Source organism: Vipera berus (genome assembly GCF_964194415.1).
Source record: "Vipera berus genome assembly, chromosome: W".
NCBI lineage: Eukaryota > Metazoa > Chordata > Lepidosauria > Squamata > Viperidae > Vipera > Vipera berus.
In genome coordinates, this window is record NC_138210.1 from 76094324 (window position 1) to 76110268 (window position 15945).

The following is a 15945-nucleotide window of genomic DNA, read 5'->3' on the forward strand; positions in this document are numbered from 1 at the left end:
AAAGAAATGACAATAAAGGTTATCTTATCTAAGATATGGTGAGCAAAGAGAGCGGAGCATGGGAAACGGAGAGGCTTTTATTGAAATCCAAATACAGCTAAACACACAAAACCGGCAGACAGATCTCGAAGACCCGGCTGCTGACCTGGCTTCACACACACGGGGAGGGCCGAGCGGGAGGATGGGGCTGTTTAAAAAAAAGCGAGGGAGGGGGAAATGGGAGGTCATGAAGCCGAGTGTGTGTGTGTGTGTGGGGGGGGGGCTCAGAAGAAGTCCACGTCCTCAGGGGCGTCCAGGTCCTGATACTCCACAATGGCACGAGGGTCTCCTCGGACCATCCTGGAGAAAGAGAATAGCAGAGTTGGAAGGGCCCTTGGAGGTCTTCTAGTCCAACCCCTTGATCAAGCAGGAGACGCTACACCCTTTCGGACAAGTGGCTGTCCAGTCTCTTTTAAAAGCCTTTAGTGGTGGAGAACCCACAACTTCTGGTGGCCAGCTGTTCCCCGGGCTAATTGTCCTCACTATTAGGAAAGTTTCTCCTTAGTTCCCTTGATCAGTTTCCCTCCGTTGCTTCCTGTTCTGCCCTCAGGTGCTTTGGGGAGTAGGTGGAAACCCCCCTCTTTTTCGGGGCAGCCCCTCAACTATTGGAAGACCACTATCACCTCACCCCTGTCATGTCATTAAACGGGACACCCTGAATTCCTGCATCTGTTCTCTGTACTTTTCAGCCTCCAGTCCCCCGATCCTCTTTGTTGCTCTTCTCTGCACTCTTTCCAGAGTCTCAACCTCTTTTTTTTATACTGTGGTGACCAAAACTGGATCCATTAATCCAAGTGGGGTCTCACCAAGGCCTCGTAAAGTGGTACTAACACTTAAGAGTAGAAATACAATTAGAATGAATTAGAATGAATTAGAATAGAACAGAATAGAACAGAACAGAATGGATCCAGAACTGGATCCATTATTCCAAGTGGGGTCTCACCAAGGCTTTGCAAAGTGGAACTAATTCTTCAGGTGATCTGGATCCCACCCCTCTCTTCACGCAGCCTAGGACTGCAGGGCCACAGGCGGTGAGCGGCCCATTCCTCCCGCCCCACGCAGGTTCGGGACCTGGCCCTGCCTCTCGCACAGGGGACGGGAAGGCTTCCCTGTAGCTACCTGTTCCGTGGCTTATTCAGGTAGCCAGCCTGCCCTCGGAAGGTGTCATAGTTGCCCCGCCCGGCGGCATATGGGGCCGGGGGGTAGGGAGGACCACCTGGAAGAGACGAGGAGAAAGGATGGGAATAACTAGAGAAGCAGGAAGGGGCCTTAGAGATCCTAGTCCAACCCCTGGAGAATCGGGAGATTCTATACCAGGGCTCTTCAAACTTGGCCGCTTTAAGACTTGTGGACTTCAACTCCCAGAATTCCTCAGGGCTGGTTGAGGAATTCTGGGAGTTGAAGTCCACAAGTCTTAAAGCGGTCAAGTTTGAAGACCCCTGTTCTGTACCCTTCTGGACAAAACACACACTACGTAGCCATCTTTTGAAGTACACCAGACTTGGTGGCCCCCAACCAGACCCGCAGCCCTGCCCATGTTAGGGTCTCTCCGTGGGGCCCTGGGTGCGGAGCCCAGCCTCTCTAGGGGAGGGGTCTGCGGGCCGCAAGCCCTCCGAGACCCACCCTGCCTTCCGCTGCCCAGAAGGGGAGCTGCACCACGTACCTCCGTATCCCAGGATGGGCGGGCGTGGCTGTCCGTAGGGCATCAGTCCCTGGGGGGCCTGCGGCGGGTAGGGCAGCCCCGGGGCCAGGCCTGAGGAGGGCAAAGGGAGGTGTTTGGCCCTTGCCAGAGGAGCGCCGCCAAAGCCGCCCTTTGGGGCAAGGAGGTGACCGCGCATGAAGGCACCAGCCGGGCAGAGGGGCCGTTTCCCCGGCCTGCTCCTCGCCCCTCTTCTAGCCCGCCACACGTGCTGAGGGAAGAGGCTGCGGCGTCCAGATGTGGGGCTGGCCGGGGAGGGGGCTTGCCAGGGACCCAAACTCACCCTGTCCAGGGATGGGCGCCTGGTTCAGCTTGAACTCGGGGAGGGCCGGCCGCTTGGCGTCCATCAGGAAGTTGTTGAAGAAGGCCACCTCCTTCTTCACCTCCTCGATCTTCTCGGCGTGCTTGTTGAAGATGTGCTTGTGCACGAACTCGGGGCCCTGGCGGGGGGACAGAGGAGGGGGCGGTCAGGGACCAGGCTGCCCGGAGGGAGCCCGAGTCCCGGGGACGGGGAAGAAGGCGCACCTTGAACTTCTTCCCGCTGAGCGGGCACTGCCACTTGTCCTTGCCCAGCTCCAGCGTGTTGGCGGTGACGAAGTTCTCCACTTCCTGCTCGGGGTCCCTCTTGCCCATCTTGAGCGCTTCCTCCTCCGACAGGGACTCCCGGACGCTGAAGAGCGGCTGCAGCTTCTCCTCAAACGTCTTCTGCCACTCGGCCACTGGGGAGGGGAGGGGAGGGCCGCCCGTCCGGGGGGTCCAGAGTCCGTGAGCGCCCACCTCCCCTCCTTCCTCCACCCCACCGCACCACCCGGGGGGCGGAAGAGGGGCCACCCAGGAGGAGGGGCAGACTCCGATTCTGACCGCGGACCTTTCGGACGCCCCTTCCTCACCCGAGGTGGAACGCGCTGCAGGCAGTCCCCGGCCTCTTGCCCCCAAGAGCCCTGGGGCCGCGGGGGTTAGGAGGCAGCAGTGCCAACGGCTAAATCACTGCGGTTCGACCCTGACCGGCTCAAGGCTGGCTCAGTCCCTTCCAGCCTTGCCAGGTGGGTAAACCGAGGACCCAGATGGTTGGGTGGGGGGGGGGGAGAACCGCTCAGAGGACTGTAAAACAGTACCGTGAAGCGGTATATAAGTCTTAGGGGCTTTTGCTAAGCACTCTCTGTTCAGCGACCGCTCAAAGTTACGACGGTGCTGAAAAAAGAACCTACTGCCGTCCTCGCACTTGCAGCCGTTGTGGCACCTCCGGTCACATGATCAAAATTCGGGCACTTGCCAACCGGCATGTCTGCATTGCGGCTGCACCGTTCCGGGGCCACCTGACCACCATTTGCAACCTTCCCGGCCAGCAAAATTGACAGGGGAAGCCAGAGTCGCTCAACTAGGACTGGATCCACTTATCAACCGCAGCGATTTGGCTGACCGATTGTGTTTTGTTTTTTTTAAAAAAGGCGGTAGGATCAGGTGCATCTCTCTGAACAGCCGCAGAAATTCTGGCCGTGACAACAGCAGCGGTCATTAAGCCGAGGACTGCTGGCGCATCTAACAGCAGCTGCAGCGCAGCAGGGGTCTGTCTGGGATACGGGAGTGCCGGGCAGAGGGTCGGGCACGAGAGGTACCTTCGCGGTGAGTGACGCGGTTGGGGGGGATGGGCCCCCGCACGTGGATGATCCCGCAGCGGTTGGGCATCTCGTCCTCGTTGAGGTACTCGGAGGTGTTGTAGTAGTCCACTGAGTGGACGATGCGCAGGTAGAGGAGCAGCTTGTCCAGCACCTGCGGGGCCCCCAGAGTGAGGGAGGGAGTGAGGGAAGGTCAACCACCTGCCGGGGCCCCCCAGGGAAGGGAGGGGGGGACGGCCGGGCCTGGCCCTCCTGGGCGGGGCTCACCTTGACCAGCTTCTCGTCCCTCTCCACCGTGATCTCGGCCGGGTTCCCCTCCTTGGGCGCCTCCTCCGAGGGCTCCCCGCTCCGTCCCAGCAGCTCCTCCTCCTCCGCACTGACCTCCTCGATCAGGTAGTCGGTGATGTTCTTCAGGATGGGGTTCTGCGAGGGCAGGTTCTGGGGGGGGGGAGGGAGGGGCGCAGGGTGAGGGGCAGCCCCTCCCCCTCCGGAGCTATGGCCCGGCTGCAACTGCCACAGCCGCAGCCCCCCTCCCCCGCAGGCAGAGACACCGTCCTTGTGCAGGCAGTCCCCGACTTACAACGGCTTGTTTTGTGACCGCTCAAAGTTACAACAGCTCGGAAAAAAGTGACTTACAACCATTATTCACACGTACGTCCCCATGGCCACGTGATCAAAATTTGGGTGCTTGGCAACCGACTCGTACTTACAACGGCCGCAGTGTCCCGGGGTCACACAATCCACCAAGTAAAGTCAGTAGGGAAGCCGGGTTCACTTAACAACCAGGTTACTCTCTTAACAAACGCAGCGATTTGCACCGTAGCACGGAAGGTCGCAAAATGGGGCAAGATTTACTTAACAACTGGCTCACTTAGCAATGGAAACCTTGGCCCGTTGTACTCGTTATGTCGAGGACCGTCTGTCTGCCGATGACCGTCCATGCTGCCCCCCCACCAGGCCGCCCAGAGACCCACCGAGACCGGGGTGGGCAGCTGGGCCTCCTCACCGGCCCCCCAGAGCCGGGTCCGGCCGTCCAGAGCGTGGATCAGCTTGGCCGCCAGCTTGATGTCGTTGCGCAGGATCTGCTTGTGCTGCGTGATGCCGTTGACGTTGCGCACCCGGCGGGTGAGGTCTCGGTTGACGCCGGGGCTCAGCTCGCAGTCCCGCAGCTGGGGGGGGGGAACGTGTTGGTGAGGCCGACGGCCCCCTCCCCACCCTCACACGGGGGCACCTGCCCGACCCAGAGCCCAGGCCCCATTCCCTGCCCTGCCCACCCAAGTGGGGAGGGGGGAGAAAGAAGGGCTGATTTTGAGGGTCAGGCCAGGGGCACCAAGGGCAGCCTGCTGGCGGCGCCCCCCCCTTTACCCGAATATTCTGGAGATTCCAGCAGATTTCCTTGATGTTGACGGTGCGGTCAAAGGTCACCCAGCCCCTCCGAAAAAACCTGGAGACACGAAAACGGCCGCTCAGAGGGGAGACTGTCCGTCAGTCCGAGAGGCAACTCCCCTCCCCCCTTTTGCAAGGGGTTAGGGTCTGCACGTCCCCCTCCCTCCCAGAACGGCAAGGCAGTCATCGGCAAGAGGGGGGGGGCTTTAGGGGTGCTGCTCAGTGAGGGAGGGGGCGCCGAGGATCCAGCCCCTCGCAGTACTCCAGCCAAGTCAGGCAGCTGAGCTGTGTAAACCCCCCCCCCCTTTCTGGATTTTAAGAAATGAGCAAGGAAATATTTTCTTTCATTCTTTTCTTTTTTCTTCCTTCCCTTCCCCCCTTTCCTTTCCCTTCCTTCTTTCCCTTTATTTCCTTCCTTCCATCCTTTTCTTTCATTCTCTCATTCTTTCTTCCCATTTTCTTTCTTTCTCTTTCTTTCCTTTTCTTTTTTCTTTCCTCCCTCCTTCCTGTAAAATTTTCTTTTTTTATTTCCTTCCTTCCCTCCTTTTCTTTCATCCTTTCTTCTTTCTTCCCATTTTCTTTCTTTCTCTTTCTCTCCTTTTCTCTTTTTTCTTTCCTCCCTCTTTCCTGTAAAATTAGCTGGATGCCCGTTTCCCCCAGGGGCGACTCTGGCTGGGTGGCTTTTGCAATCGCATTTCATTCCCGGCCGGCCTGGGGGTGAGGGCCGAGCGGCATTTGTTTCTGCACAAAGAGCTTCACTGCCTCAATAAAGCTTGGCCCAAACTTAAAAAACCACACTAGTGTGTGTGTGTGTGTGTGTGTGTCGGGGAGATGACAACTTACCTCCGCTCCGGCTGAGGGTCCGAAAGCGCCACTCTCATGAAGCCGGGGTACCGTTTGAAGAACTGAGGGAGCAGAGGGGGGGGCGTCTGTTGAGAGGGAGGCACGACCCCACCGCCCGCCCCTCCTGCCGCTCCCCCAGGGCCGCACTCACCGCCACGATCTCAGCCTGGGGGATGTTGGGGGCGATGTTGCGCACAAAGAGCGAGCAGGTCTTGTGTAGAGCGCGAGGCTTGGGCTCCCCCTCCTTCTCCTTGCCTTTGGGGGACCCCTCCCCGTCCTTCGGGCCGGCCGATTCCTCCTTGGGCTTCTTGTCTGTGGCCACACCGAACACAGCAGCCGCCTTAAGGCCAGGCCGCCCCCTCCTCCGGGGCCCGGGACCCCCGGGACCCTCCCCCGAGAGCCTCTCCCCACCTTTCTCCTCTCCTTGGGGGCGCCCGCCTTCGGAATCCGTGTCGGACTCCGAAACGCTCCCCTCGTCGTAGCTGTCGTTCCCGCTGCGCTTCCGCTTGTGCTTGTGGCTGGCCTGGAAAGAAAACAGGACGTGGGCCCTGGCGCTTCCTTGGGGCCAAAGAACACCCCCCACGGGCACACTGGGGGCCCCCAGTCAGGAAGGTGGGAGGTTAATAAGTTTGGAGAAGGAAGAGAGGGAGGGAGGGAGGGAGGCTGCTACAGGCCTACCTCTCTGCTGGATGACGCAGCGTGTGTGTGTTTGTGTATGTCCCCATGTTCCTGGTGCTGGAGGCCAGGGGGCCTGCAGGTGCTCCCCAGCTGGCTGAAGCCCCCTCCTCTCGTCCGTTCGGAGGGTGGTCCGGGGACACCCCAGGCTATTTCTCTCCTTCGAGGTGCCTGACCTCCCCCCGTCTGGCTGGCCTCCCTCCCTCTTCCGCTTCTCTCCCTTGCAGACCTCACCCCGTCTGGCGAGGGCAGAGGGACCCCTCCCCACCTACCTTCTTTGGGTCCTTCTCCGGCTGCTCCTTCTTCTCCCCCTTCTTCTTCTCCTCCTCCTCCTCCTCCTCCTTGCCTTTCTCCTCCGCAGCTTCCTCCTCGGCGGTCTGAGAGGGAGAGAGGGATGGAGGGGGGGCTGCCCGTCAGAGACCGGCCTGGTACTCAACCGGGGGGGGGGGGGGGCTTCTCCCCTCTCTTCCCACCTTGGCCTTCTTGGCCTCCTCCTTCTTCTCCTCCTTCTCGGAGAGCTTCCGCTCCTGCTCCGGCAGCCGGTTCTCCTCCTTCTTCCCCGGCTCCGCCTTCTCCTGACGCTCCTCCTCCTCCTCCTGCTCCAGCACCTTCAGGTCGTGCTGCGTCCCGCCTTCCATCTTAATGACCGCTGGGGGAGCAAGCCTCGCGTCGGACGGGGCCCCAGGACCCCACCCAGACGCGGCTGGCCCTCCGCGCTCCCTCAAAGCCCCAGGAAGGCACGGGGCCGAACTCTGCCCCCGCCCCCCCCACCACCACGGAAGACTCCGGGCCTCGCCCCGACGCGGGGCGCTGCTCCTTCTGCCGCGGCCACCCCCTGGGCTCCGGGCCACCCGGTGCCGGCGCAACCCGTCGCCGCTGGTCCAGGAATCCACCTACCGGCATCCAGGACCTTAATGATGGCGTTGGCCTTGTCAATGTCCAGCTGCAGGCCCTCAAACCAGGCATTGTCCATCAGGTAGAGGAAGACGTGGAGTCGGTTCTGCAGAGCGTTCTGGGCCTCCTGCTTCCTTCGCCCGGCTTCTTCGGGGTGGTACTTGGAGCGGAACCTGGACGGGGTCCAAGCAAGGAGGGGAAGGGGGGGAGCAGAAAGAGACAGAGAAGAAGGCGGGAGGAGAAAGGCCTTAGCAGGGGAGGAATGGAGCGCGCTGCCCCTCGGGCACCGTCCACACATGCAAAGCTCAGGGAAGGACGTGGCAGGGAGGAGGAGGGGGCCTAGGGGGGCACCTGAAGACCTTAGGAGAACCGCCCAGAGGCAGGCTGGACTTGACGCTCAAAAATCCTGATTAACAGCCCGGCTGTCGTGCAAATCTTGGGGAGCGGGGGGGGGGCCTCTCCTGCCAACGGTTGCAGCCAGGGTGCCCCCACCATCTCCTCCTCCTGGAGTCTTCAACGTAGCTCCCTTGCTGCCTCTCCTAACCAGCCCGAGGGCTCCACCTGGGCGCCTCCAGATGCTTGAGAATGCCCACACCCATCGTCCCCACCCACCCGGCATCTGGGGAGAGGGGGTGGGAGCAGGTTCCCATCACATCTGGGGGACCAGGTGCTGCTCTCCCCGAGCAAAGGCAGATGGGGGGGGAGAGGAAGTGCATTGCATGCCATCCCTGGCCCCACAAAGCGTCGCTCGGACCCCCTCTGGATCTCACCCCCCTGGGCCTCCTCATGGAGCTGGGCCTCCTGCTTCGTAGCACTCTCTTAGTGTCCAACTATCCACTAAGACCTTTGGACTTCAACTCCCAGAATTCCCCATTCTGGGAGTTGGCGCCCCAAGGTCTTCAAGGCTTCTAATGCTTGCTTGCAGGGCCCTGCTGCTTCCCACCCAGCCCTGGCCCACCCTCCAGCCTGCCCCTCCGGGCTTCCCCAGAAGGATCCCCGGAGCCTTGCTGGAGCGCCACGGTCAGAGAGCTGCCGCCTTGTGTGGGGAGCTTGCGCCCTCTGCTGGTTGGGCTGGGGATAGCCCCTCTGCTAGCCCCGGGCGCCAAGCCTTACGGGGAGGCGCTGGTGGGAGGGCGGTGAGGGGCAACAGGAACTGGACGGGAGGAAGAGAGTGGCCACAACCAACGCCAAAGCACGCCTTCTACCGCTCGATCTCGCCAACCGGGAACGAGCCCTTAGAAATGTTAGTTTTCTTTCTCTCAGCTCTGATTTAAGAAGACAGAACACGTCATACATACACTGAGGGAGTCACACTGCGAGCCTTCCAAGTGAAGAGAGTTTTCTTCGGCGGATTTTAAGAAAAACCACCCGGATTTAGGAACATTGCAATCTCTCTCTCTCTCTCTCTCTCGTGCTGGGGTGCAGGACTTGAAAAAAGAGGAGTCGGCCTGCACCAGCCCTGAGCTGTCTACCTCCTACAGGTTCACATTCAGCTAATCACTGCATTGTGCACAGTGAAGGCCCTGACTGGCTAAGCTACGGAGGAGGAAAAAAAATCACCACGACCAGCAGAGAGAGGAAGGAAAAAGGAAAAAAAACAAAAACCAGATTCAAGGCTCTTGGGTGTTTTTTGATTTATTTATGGATTCTCCCGGCAGAGGACGGCTGAATTTTGGAGACTCCTGCGAGAGGTTCGTGGGAGGAGGGGAGAAAAGGCCGTGTTATTACAGTTAACATCCAAAACAAAAGGAAATTAAAAAAAATCTTATCAAGGAAATAAAAAACCGGTTAAAACGAGGAGAGACACAGGTACATCAGATCCCCTCCCTCCCCCAGAATGCGGAAAAAGAAGAGTCCATCCTTCAGGGCTCCTCTTGGGCCACTACCAGGGCAAAGGACCCCCTAATTTGGGGGAGGGGAGGCCTTGCCCCTCTCCATAAACACCCTCTTGGCCCCTCCTTCCGCAGCCTGCCAGGTTCACTTCCACACCCCGGTGCGTGACGTTTTCCCAGGAATGGAAAAACATGACTTTCTGGGCTGTTGTTTTCCAGCCTGAGGTGTCCTCTGTGGCCCCCCAGGTGACCCCAGGAGTTTCGGAGGAGGAAACAGCCACGGGGCCACCCACCCGCCGGAAAGTCTGTCCCGTGCTCTGGGCTGGAAAACAACGAGGTCTCTTTCGTTTTTCCCCGGAACGCTGGCAGGACAAGCCGGAGGAACCCGGCGCTCCGGATGCCCGTTGTGGGCCTAACCCTGGTTCTGAACTGAGGAAAAGGATTTGGGGACCCTCATCAGGGACACCCCATCTTAGTGACCCGGCTAGAAGCCCCAGGGCTGTCAAGGATCGACAGACGTCCATTCTGTCACGCTCCTTGTGAGCACTGGCCCTCTTTTTTGGCGTGGGGCACGGAGGGCGTGTGGAGGGGGGAGCAGTTCTGAACCGGGTTCCGGGAGTTCTAGCGCCTCCCTTTCCCCGAGGAACCAAACAGCCATTCAAGGCGATCCTGGTTAGCAATTCTCCCCGTTCTTCCCCAGCTATGAACGTGCCCACGAGAGGAATCCTTTTTTTAATTCCGTGACCGCAGTCGGGATGCCGGGACAAATTATTCAGGAACGGTAAATGAGATGCGGGCAGTCCTCGACTTAAAACTATCCGTTTAGTGACCATTCCAAGTTACAACTGCGCTGGAATAGGATAGAGCTGGGAGGAACCTTGGAGGTCCTCTAGTCCAGCCCCCTGCTCAGGCAGGAGAACCTATACCGTCTGAGGCAGGTGATTGTCTAGCCTCTTCTTAAAAACCTCCAGCGATGTTTTTCACACTTACGACCGTTGGGGCCGCTCCCCTGGTCCCGGGATCGAAATTCAGACGCCTGGTCACTGGTTCATATTTATGACGGCCACAGTGTCCCAGAGGGGTCACGTGATCCCCTTGTGTGACCTTCAGCCAAGTCAAGGGGGAAGCCAGATTCAGTTAACAACCGGGGCAAGGAAGGTCGTGAAACGGGGCAAAATTCGCTTAACAAATGCCTCGCTTAGCCACATGAAATCGGGCTCAGCCGAGGTTTTAAGTCAGGGACTGCTGGCATAAGGCCGGGCCACCTGGTCTATCACGCCGGATTAGGGTTGTACTTAAGGTAGCAGACCTGAACCCAGAGAGGTGGCGAGTTCAAGTGCCACCTTAGGCACAAAGCCAACCAGGAGACCCTGGGCCAGTCGCTCCCTCTCAGCCCTCGGAAGGAGCAGGCCGTTCCCGAAATCTTGCTGACGAAATCACAGGGACTCATAATTTGCCAGGAGTTAATAGCAATTCTTCCCAGATTATTCTGGTTGCCGAAAAGGGGGTGGGGTGTGGGGGGGAACAACAACAACCCAGCCTGGTTTGCTTTGCCTGCCAACACGGCAAGGCCTCTGATGAGCGAATGGACAGCTTCTCCCTCACTTAGCAACAGACGGGCAACTGCAGTCGTAATATGAGGACTGCCTGTGTACTGCTCAGGATGGGTGTGGTGCTGCAGCCCAGGAAATAAACAATCATTTCTAAATGCCCCAACCTGGTTAAAGAGCCAGTGTCTAAACCCAGAAGCAACCAATGCCCGACAGACTTGGCTTACTGCCCTTAGAGTGCCCAGGAAAGTGCCCACCCGCCCTCCCTCCCTCCCGAGGCGGGCAGCCCAGCCCACGAGACACGTACCACTCCTCGTCCTTGTGGGCCACGAAAAAATTCTGCATCTGCTGCCGGCGGAAGTCAAGCTTGTAGTCGTTGTAGCGTTTGACGGCTTCCGTCTCATCCACGGAGTCCTCTAAGGAGAGGAGGAACTCCTTAAAATTCTTCATGACGGGGGGAGCGATGCCCAGGTCCACTTCTGCAATATTCCCCAGCCTGGAGGGGGCAGAAAGAGAAGGGCTCAGCTTGGGACCACCCCTCTCTTTCCATTGGTTTCGGAGGCCAGGAATGCACAGGATAACGAAAAGCGGACATGGCAGAGGGAAGATTAAAAGCATCAAGGCAAGAGAAACGCTGAGAAAATGAAAACAGTGTCTATAAACCGGGGGGGGGGGGTCTCCAAACTTGGCTACTTTTAAGACTTGTGGACTTCAACTTCCAGAATTCTGGGAGTTGAAGTCCACAAGTCTTAAAGTGGCCACGTTTGGAGACACCTGGCTGAGGAATTCTGGGAGTTGAAGTCCACAAGTCTTAAAGTGGCCACGTTTGGAGACACCTGGCTGAGGAATTCAGGGAGTTGAAGTCCACAAGTCTTAAAAGTAGCTAAGGTTGGAGAGCCCTGCTATAAACCATGGTGTTTCTGCAAAGATATTTTGCTTGAACAAGAAAAAAAAGCACACAAAATAAGAGAGTAAAAATGCAAGCTCAGACAGCATTTAAAAGCAACAAGAATCGAACTCGCAGAGAATCATCTTCTTCATCGGATGCCAGAACCACACCCGGCCACGCCGTGACATTTCCAGTGGGATCCCAGCGGCCACAAAAGAGCAAGGAAATTCAAGAGGGTGGCTGTAAATGGCTCGCTAGGAAAACCGAAGCTGTGTTCCTTTGGTGTTTCAGAGCTCGCAAAGACCCACTTGGGTTCAGGGATTAAAGCACCAAACTAAAAACCAGGAGATGGTGAGTTCCGGTCCTGCCTCAGGCATGCTACCTGGCCTGGGTGACTTTGGGGCGGTGCCTCTCTCTCAGCCCAACCCACCTCACAGGGTGGTTGTGGGGAAAACAGGAGGAGGCAGGCTTGTTAGGTATCTTTGTTGCCTTGAGTTATTTGTAAAATAATAAAGGTGGCAGATAGATAGATAGAGGTAGGCAATACCGATGGATCGATACGTAGATGATAGATATAAATAGATATAGACAGATAGACAATAAGTAGGTAGATAGCTAGACAGACAACATAGATGCATAAAGTAAAGGTAAAGTTTTCCCCGCACATGCGTGCTAGTCGTTTCCAACTCTAGGGGCCGGTGCTCATCTCCGTTTGAAAGCCGAAGAGCCAGCGCTTGTCCGAGGACGTCTCCGTGGTCACGTGGCCGGCATGACTAGACGCCAAAGGCACACGGAACGCTGTTATCTTCCCACTGTAGTGGTCCCTATTTTTCTACTTGCATTTTTACATGCTTTCAAACTGCTAGGTTGGTAGAAGCTGGGACAAGTAACAGGCGCTCACTCTGCTACGCGGCACTCGGGATTCGACCCGCCAAACTGTCAACCTTCTGATCGACAAGCTCAGCGTTCCTAACCCACTGAGCCATGCAAACCAGGATCAGGCTTGGCAGGGGGAGGGGCGCAGGGGCCTTTTCCTGGCGGGGGGGGGTTGGGGCTGGAGAGACCCCTCTCGTGCACCCCAAAGAAGAGCAGGGAAATAGCCAAATGTGTGTCTGTGTGTGTGTGTATAGAGAGAGAGAGAGACAGAGAGAGAGAGACATAAATACAGACTGGCAGACAATATAGGCGGATGGATGCATAGGTAGATATAGATAGATAAAGATAGGTAGGTAGATAGGTATACAATAAGTATAGATGGATAGATACGTAGATGATATAGAGATATAGATAGATGAATGGAGGTAGTTAGGTAGATGACGGACGGACGGATGGATAGATGATACAGGCAAACAGACAAAAAAATCAAAAACAAGTAACAGGTTACTTTAGGAAAAGAAACAGCAGATAGAGAAGCCCCCCCCCCAAAGTATCTGCTTACCTGGCTTGGATGGGGAGGATGTGGTGCTGTGTCACATGCATTTCGGGGTGTGCCCAAGGCTGGGGAGGCCCGTAGGATGGGCCAGTGGAGACCCCGCTGTAAGGCATCTCATAGGCGGTGTGATAGGGGTCTGCCGTGTGCTCGTCCCTGGAGAATGGAAAACCAAATCCTTTTCTGCCTTCTCAAAAAGCACCTCCCTTTCCCAACTAAACCGACCGAGCAGGATGCTCGGCTCCCTGGTCCAACCCCTGCGGGGAGACAGACCCCCAAAGCCCACCTAGTACAAATTATTGTTTGTTTATTGTATGGCAGATTCACGTCACATTTCAGTAAAAAAGAAAGATGGGGAAAAATACAAAACCCAGGATACAAAACCCAAAACCTTAACAGGAGGATTGCAGACGTATAGGTAAGTTGCAAATATTTTTTACTTCATTCGTTGCAGCCAGGAAACCAGCAAAATCTGCATTCGAGGCTGTTTTGACACAGTGTCGCCACGTGTTGGATTAGTTAGCCCCACAGTCACAATTCGGTGATGGCATTTTGCCCCACTCGTGGAGGTTGCCTGCCGTGGCCAGTGCGGTGTTCGGCCTAATACAAACTAGCGCCAGAAGAGAACCCACCAATCCCGTCTCATGCGTTTCTGTGGCGGACTCAGCTCGTGACGAGGGGGGGAGAATCGCTCCCGTCTGCTCCGGTCGTAATCTCGGTATTCACCTCGGCTCCGGCGTTCCCGGCCTCGGTCCCATTCCCTAGCGGAAGGAAAGGTTTCAGGATTTGCATCCTGCTGACCCTGCCTGGATTCCTTGCGGCATGTAGCAAACAGAAGGCTTAAAACCCTAAAACCTCTCCCGTTGGCCCAAGAAAATGGGGATCGGAAACCAAACTGCCTTTCCAAAGGAGTTTGTTTTGACTGGCTTTCTAAAAGTCATTCGAATTTCCAGGCGTAGAGACTGCACCTATATTATGAAGGTTTGGTTGCTAGCAAACCCTGGATACGTTTCCGCCTACCTGAGGGGTTCTTCACTGCATTTGAGCTGGATGATGTTTTCCTGCAGTTATTTCATTACCCAAATTAGGTAATATCATTAGTGCTAGAAAGGCGCCAGAGGGAAGGAGAAACAATGGATGGAAACTAATCAAGGAGAGAAGCAACCTGGAACTAAGGAGAAATTTCCTGACAGTGAGGACATTCAACCAGTGGAACAGCTCGCCACCAGAAATTGTAGGCGCTCCCATCACTGGAGATTTTTAAGAAGAGACTGGACAGCCACCTGTCTGAGACGATGTAGTTCTGCTTGAGTGGGGGTTGGACTAGAAGACCTGCAAGGTCCCTTCCACCTCTATTCTATTCTATTCTATTCTATGAGGAGGAGGAGGAGATGAAGATTCGTTTTTCTTGCCATGCACACGTATACATAACCCAAACTAGACTGTTGCTTTTCTGTGTCATACGCGTGGGTGTATGCACAACTCTGTATTTATTTATTGGAGGTGGTGGCTCTTTGAGAGCTGCATGTAATGAAATTTCATTTTAACGCATGCCGATTAGTGTACAAAGTGACAACAAAGCTATTATTCTATTCTCTGCTTTCTTTTCTATTCTTCTAACGAGAAGAAAAAGATGATGATGATGATGATAACTGTGGGGTCCTGGGTGCTCTTAGAGCTGGGTGGTTTTCTTGCCAATGTTTTATGACCTAACTAGGGAACATCATCTGTGCCAGAAAGGGGGGGGGGGTTTGCAGAGTGAAGGAAGGAGGGGGGCAAGGAGGAGGAGGAAGAGGAGAAAAGGGCTGTGGGGTCCTTGGTGCTTTCTGAACTCGGAGGTTTCCTTGCAGACGTTTCACGACTCCAACAGGGAACATCATCAGTGCCAGGAACGGGGGGGGGGGGTGGTGGAGAGGAGGAGGAGGAGGAGGATTAGCATTGGGGGGTCTCGGTGGTTTCCTTGCAGGCCTTCCATGGCCCAACCAGGGAACCCAGGGGAGGGAGGGGCTTACCTTTCTAGCCCGGATGTGACGCCCCCCCCCCCAGTCTGGGCCAGGGAAGGCCTGCAGGGGAAAACCCCCCCCGGCTCAGAGACCCTCCCCCTCTCCGCCCTGCTGCTCCAGAGCCTGCCCAGCGCCCCCCACCTGCCCCCCATCCCCCCCCGAGGCAGAGAAAAGCCCCCCGCCCCTCCCCCCACCTATCGCTCCAGTCGTCCCGCCGCCGGTCGTCCCGCTCCCGAGAGCGGTCGTAGTCGCTCCTCTCGCGCCGGAACTTGTCCCGCCGCCTCCGGTCGTACTCGTCGTCGCTGTCCGCCATGGCGCCGGGCAGAGGCCCCTGCAGAGCGGGCGGGAATGAGGCGGAGGTGGGCCGGGGGGGGAAGGGGGTCCCCCGGGCGGGCGGGGGGGGGGCGGGGAGCGAGGGGGGAGGCCGGCGCGCTCCTCACCGGCGAGCAGAGGCGGCGCGGCGGGGTCCGAACGCGGCCTCGGCGGCGCGGTCACCTCGCCGGAAGCCCGCTGCGTCTGCTGGACGCACTTCCGGCCCCGCCTCCAGCCGCGGTTCCGCTGCGCCGGAAGTCCCGCGAGAGGGAGGCGGGGCCACGCGTAGTCTTATCCGCGAGGCGCGTTTTCTAACGCATCTCGGTTCTTGTCCCGCGGGATGCTTTAGGAGTACAGTTCCCATCATCCGCAGCCACCTGGGCCCAATTGGAGGGGTGGCCGCAGGGGTGAAGCCGGGAGGAGAGAGAACGGCTGAGAAGGACGCTCTAGGCTCCGGAGCTCTACTTCCGGGAAACGTTCGGGCCGAGCGCGCTTCACCACAGAGGCGAGGAAAGGCTAGAGCGGCAACTTAGAGTTGACTAGCCCGCCAAAGGGCGACGGGAGAGCTAGAAAATTAGAGTCATCTCCCCGATCTCCAAGGTGTCGTTGACGGGTTCCGTCAGCCCAGGATCGCCGCTTCCTGCCCACGTGGAGGGAGGCGGGACTTCCTGGACTATTTTCAGTTTGCGATTTTTCTCCCTTTTGTACTTTGCAAACTTGCCTCCCTGCTCCACTCCCCGCTGCAACCTTAGGAAGTAGGAAATTCTGCTTCGTTTAT

At 57.3% G+C, this 15945-nt stretch overlaps 1 protein-coding gene across 2 annotated transcripts; it reads right to left on the bottom strand.

Annotated features, from left to right (window-relative positions):
• Positions 1-57: 57 nt before the first annotated feature.
• On the bottom strand, positions 58-15397 carry LOC308676638 (serrate RNA effector molecule homolog). 2 transcript variants are annotated; one of them, XM_081342610.1, is made up of 20 exons: positions 15296-15397; positions 15050-15186; positions 13485-13613; positions 12862-13008; positions 10842-11030; positions 7156-7325; positions 6732-6907; positions 6531-6635; positions 5995-6106; positions 5735-5895; positions 5584-5645; positions 4720-4798; positions 4329-4523; positions 3622-3792; positions 3355-3508; positions 2264-2457; positions 2022-2178; positions 1703-1792; positions 1159-1255; positions 58-339 (listed from the first exon to the last, which is right to left on the bottom strand). In XM_081342610.1, the coding sequence occupies exons 2-20, from the start codon at positions 15166-15168 to the stop codon at positions 264-266; spliced, it is 2583 nt and encodes an 860-aa protein (XP_081198736.1). In that variant the 5' UTR covers positions 15169-15186; positions 15296-15397; the 3' UTR covers positions 58-263. The 2 variants fall into 2 exon arrangements, with proteins under 2 accessions (XP_081198736.1, XP_081198737.1); XM_081342611.1 differs by lacking the exons at positions 10842-11030; positions 12862-13008 and having other exon boundaries at positions 15296-15395.
• Positions 15398-15945: the final 548 nt, after the last annotated feature.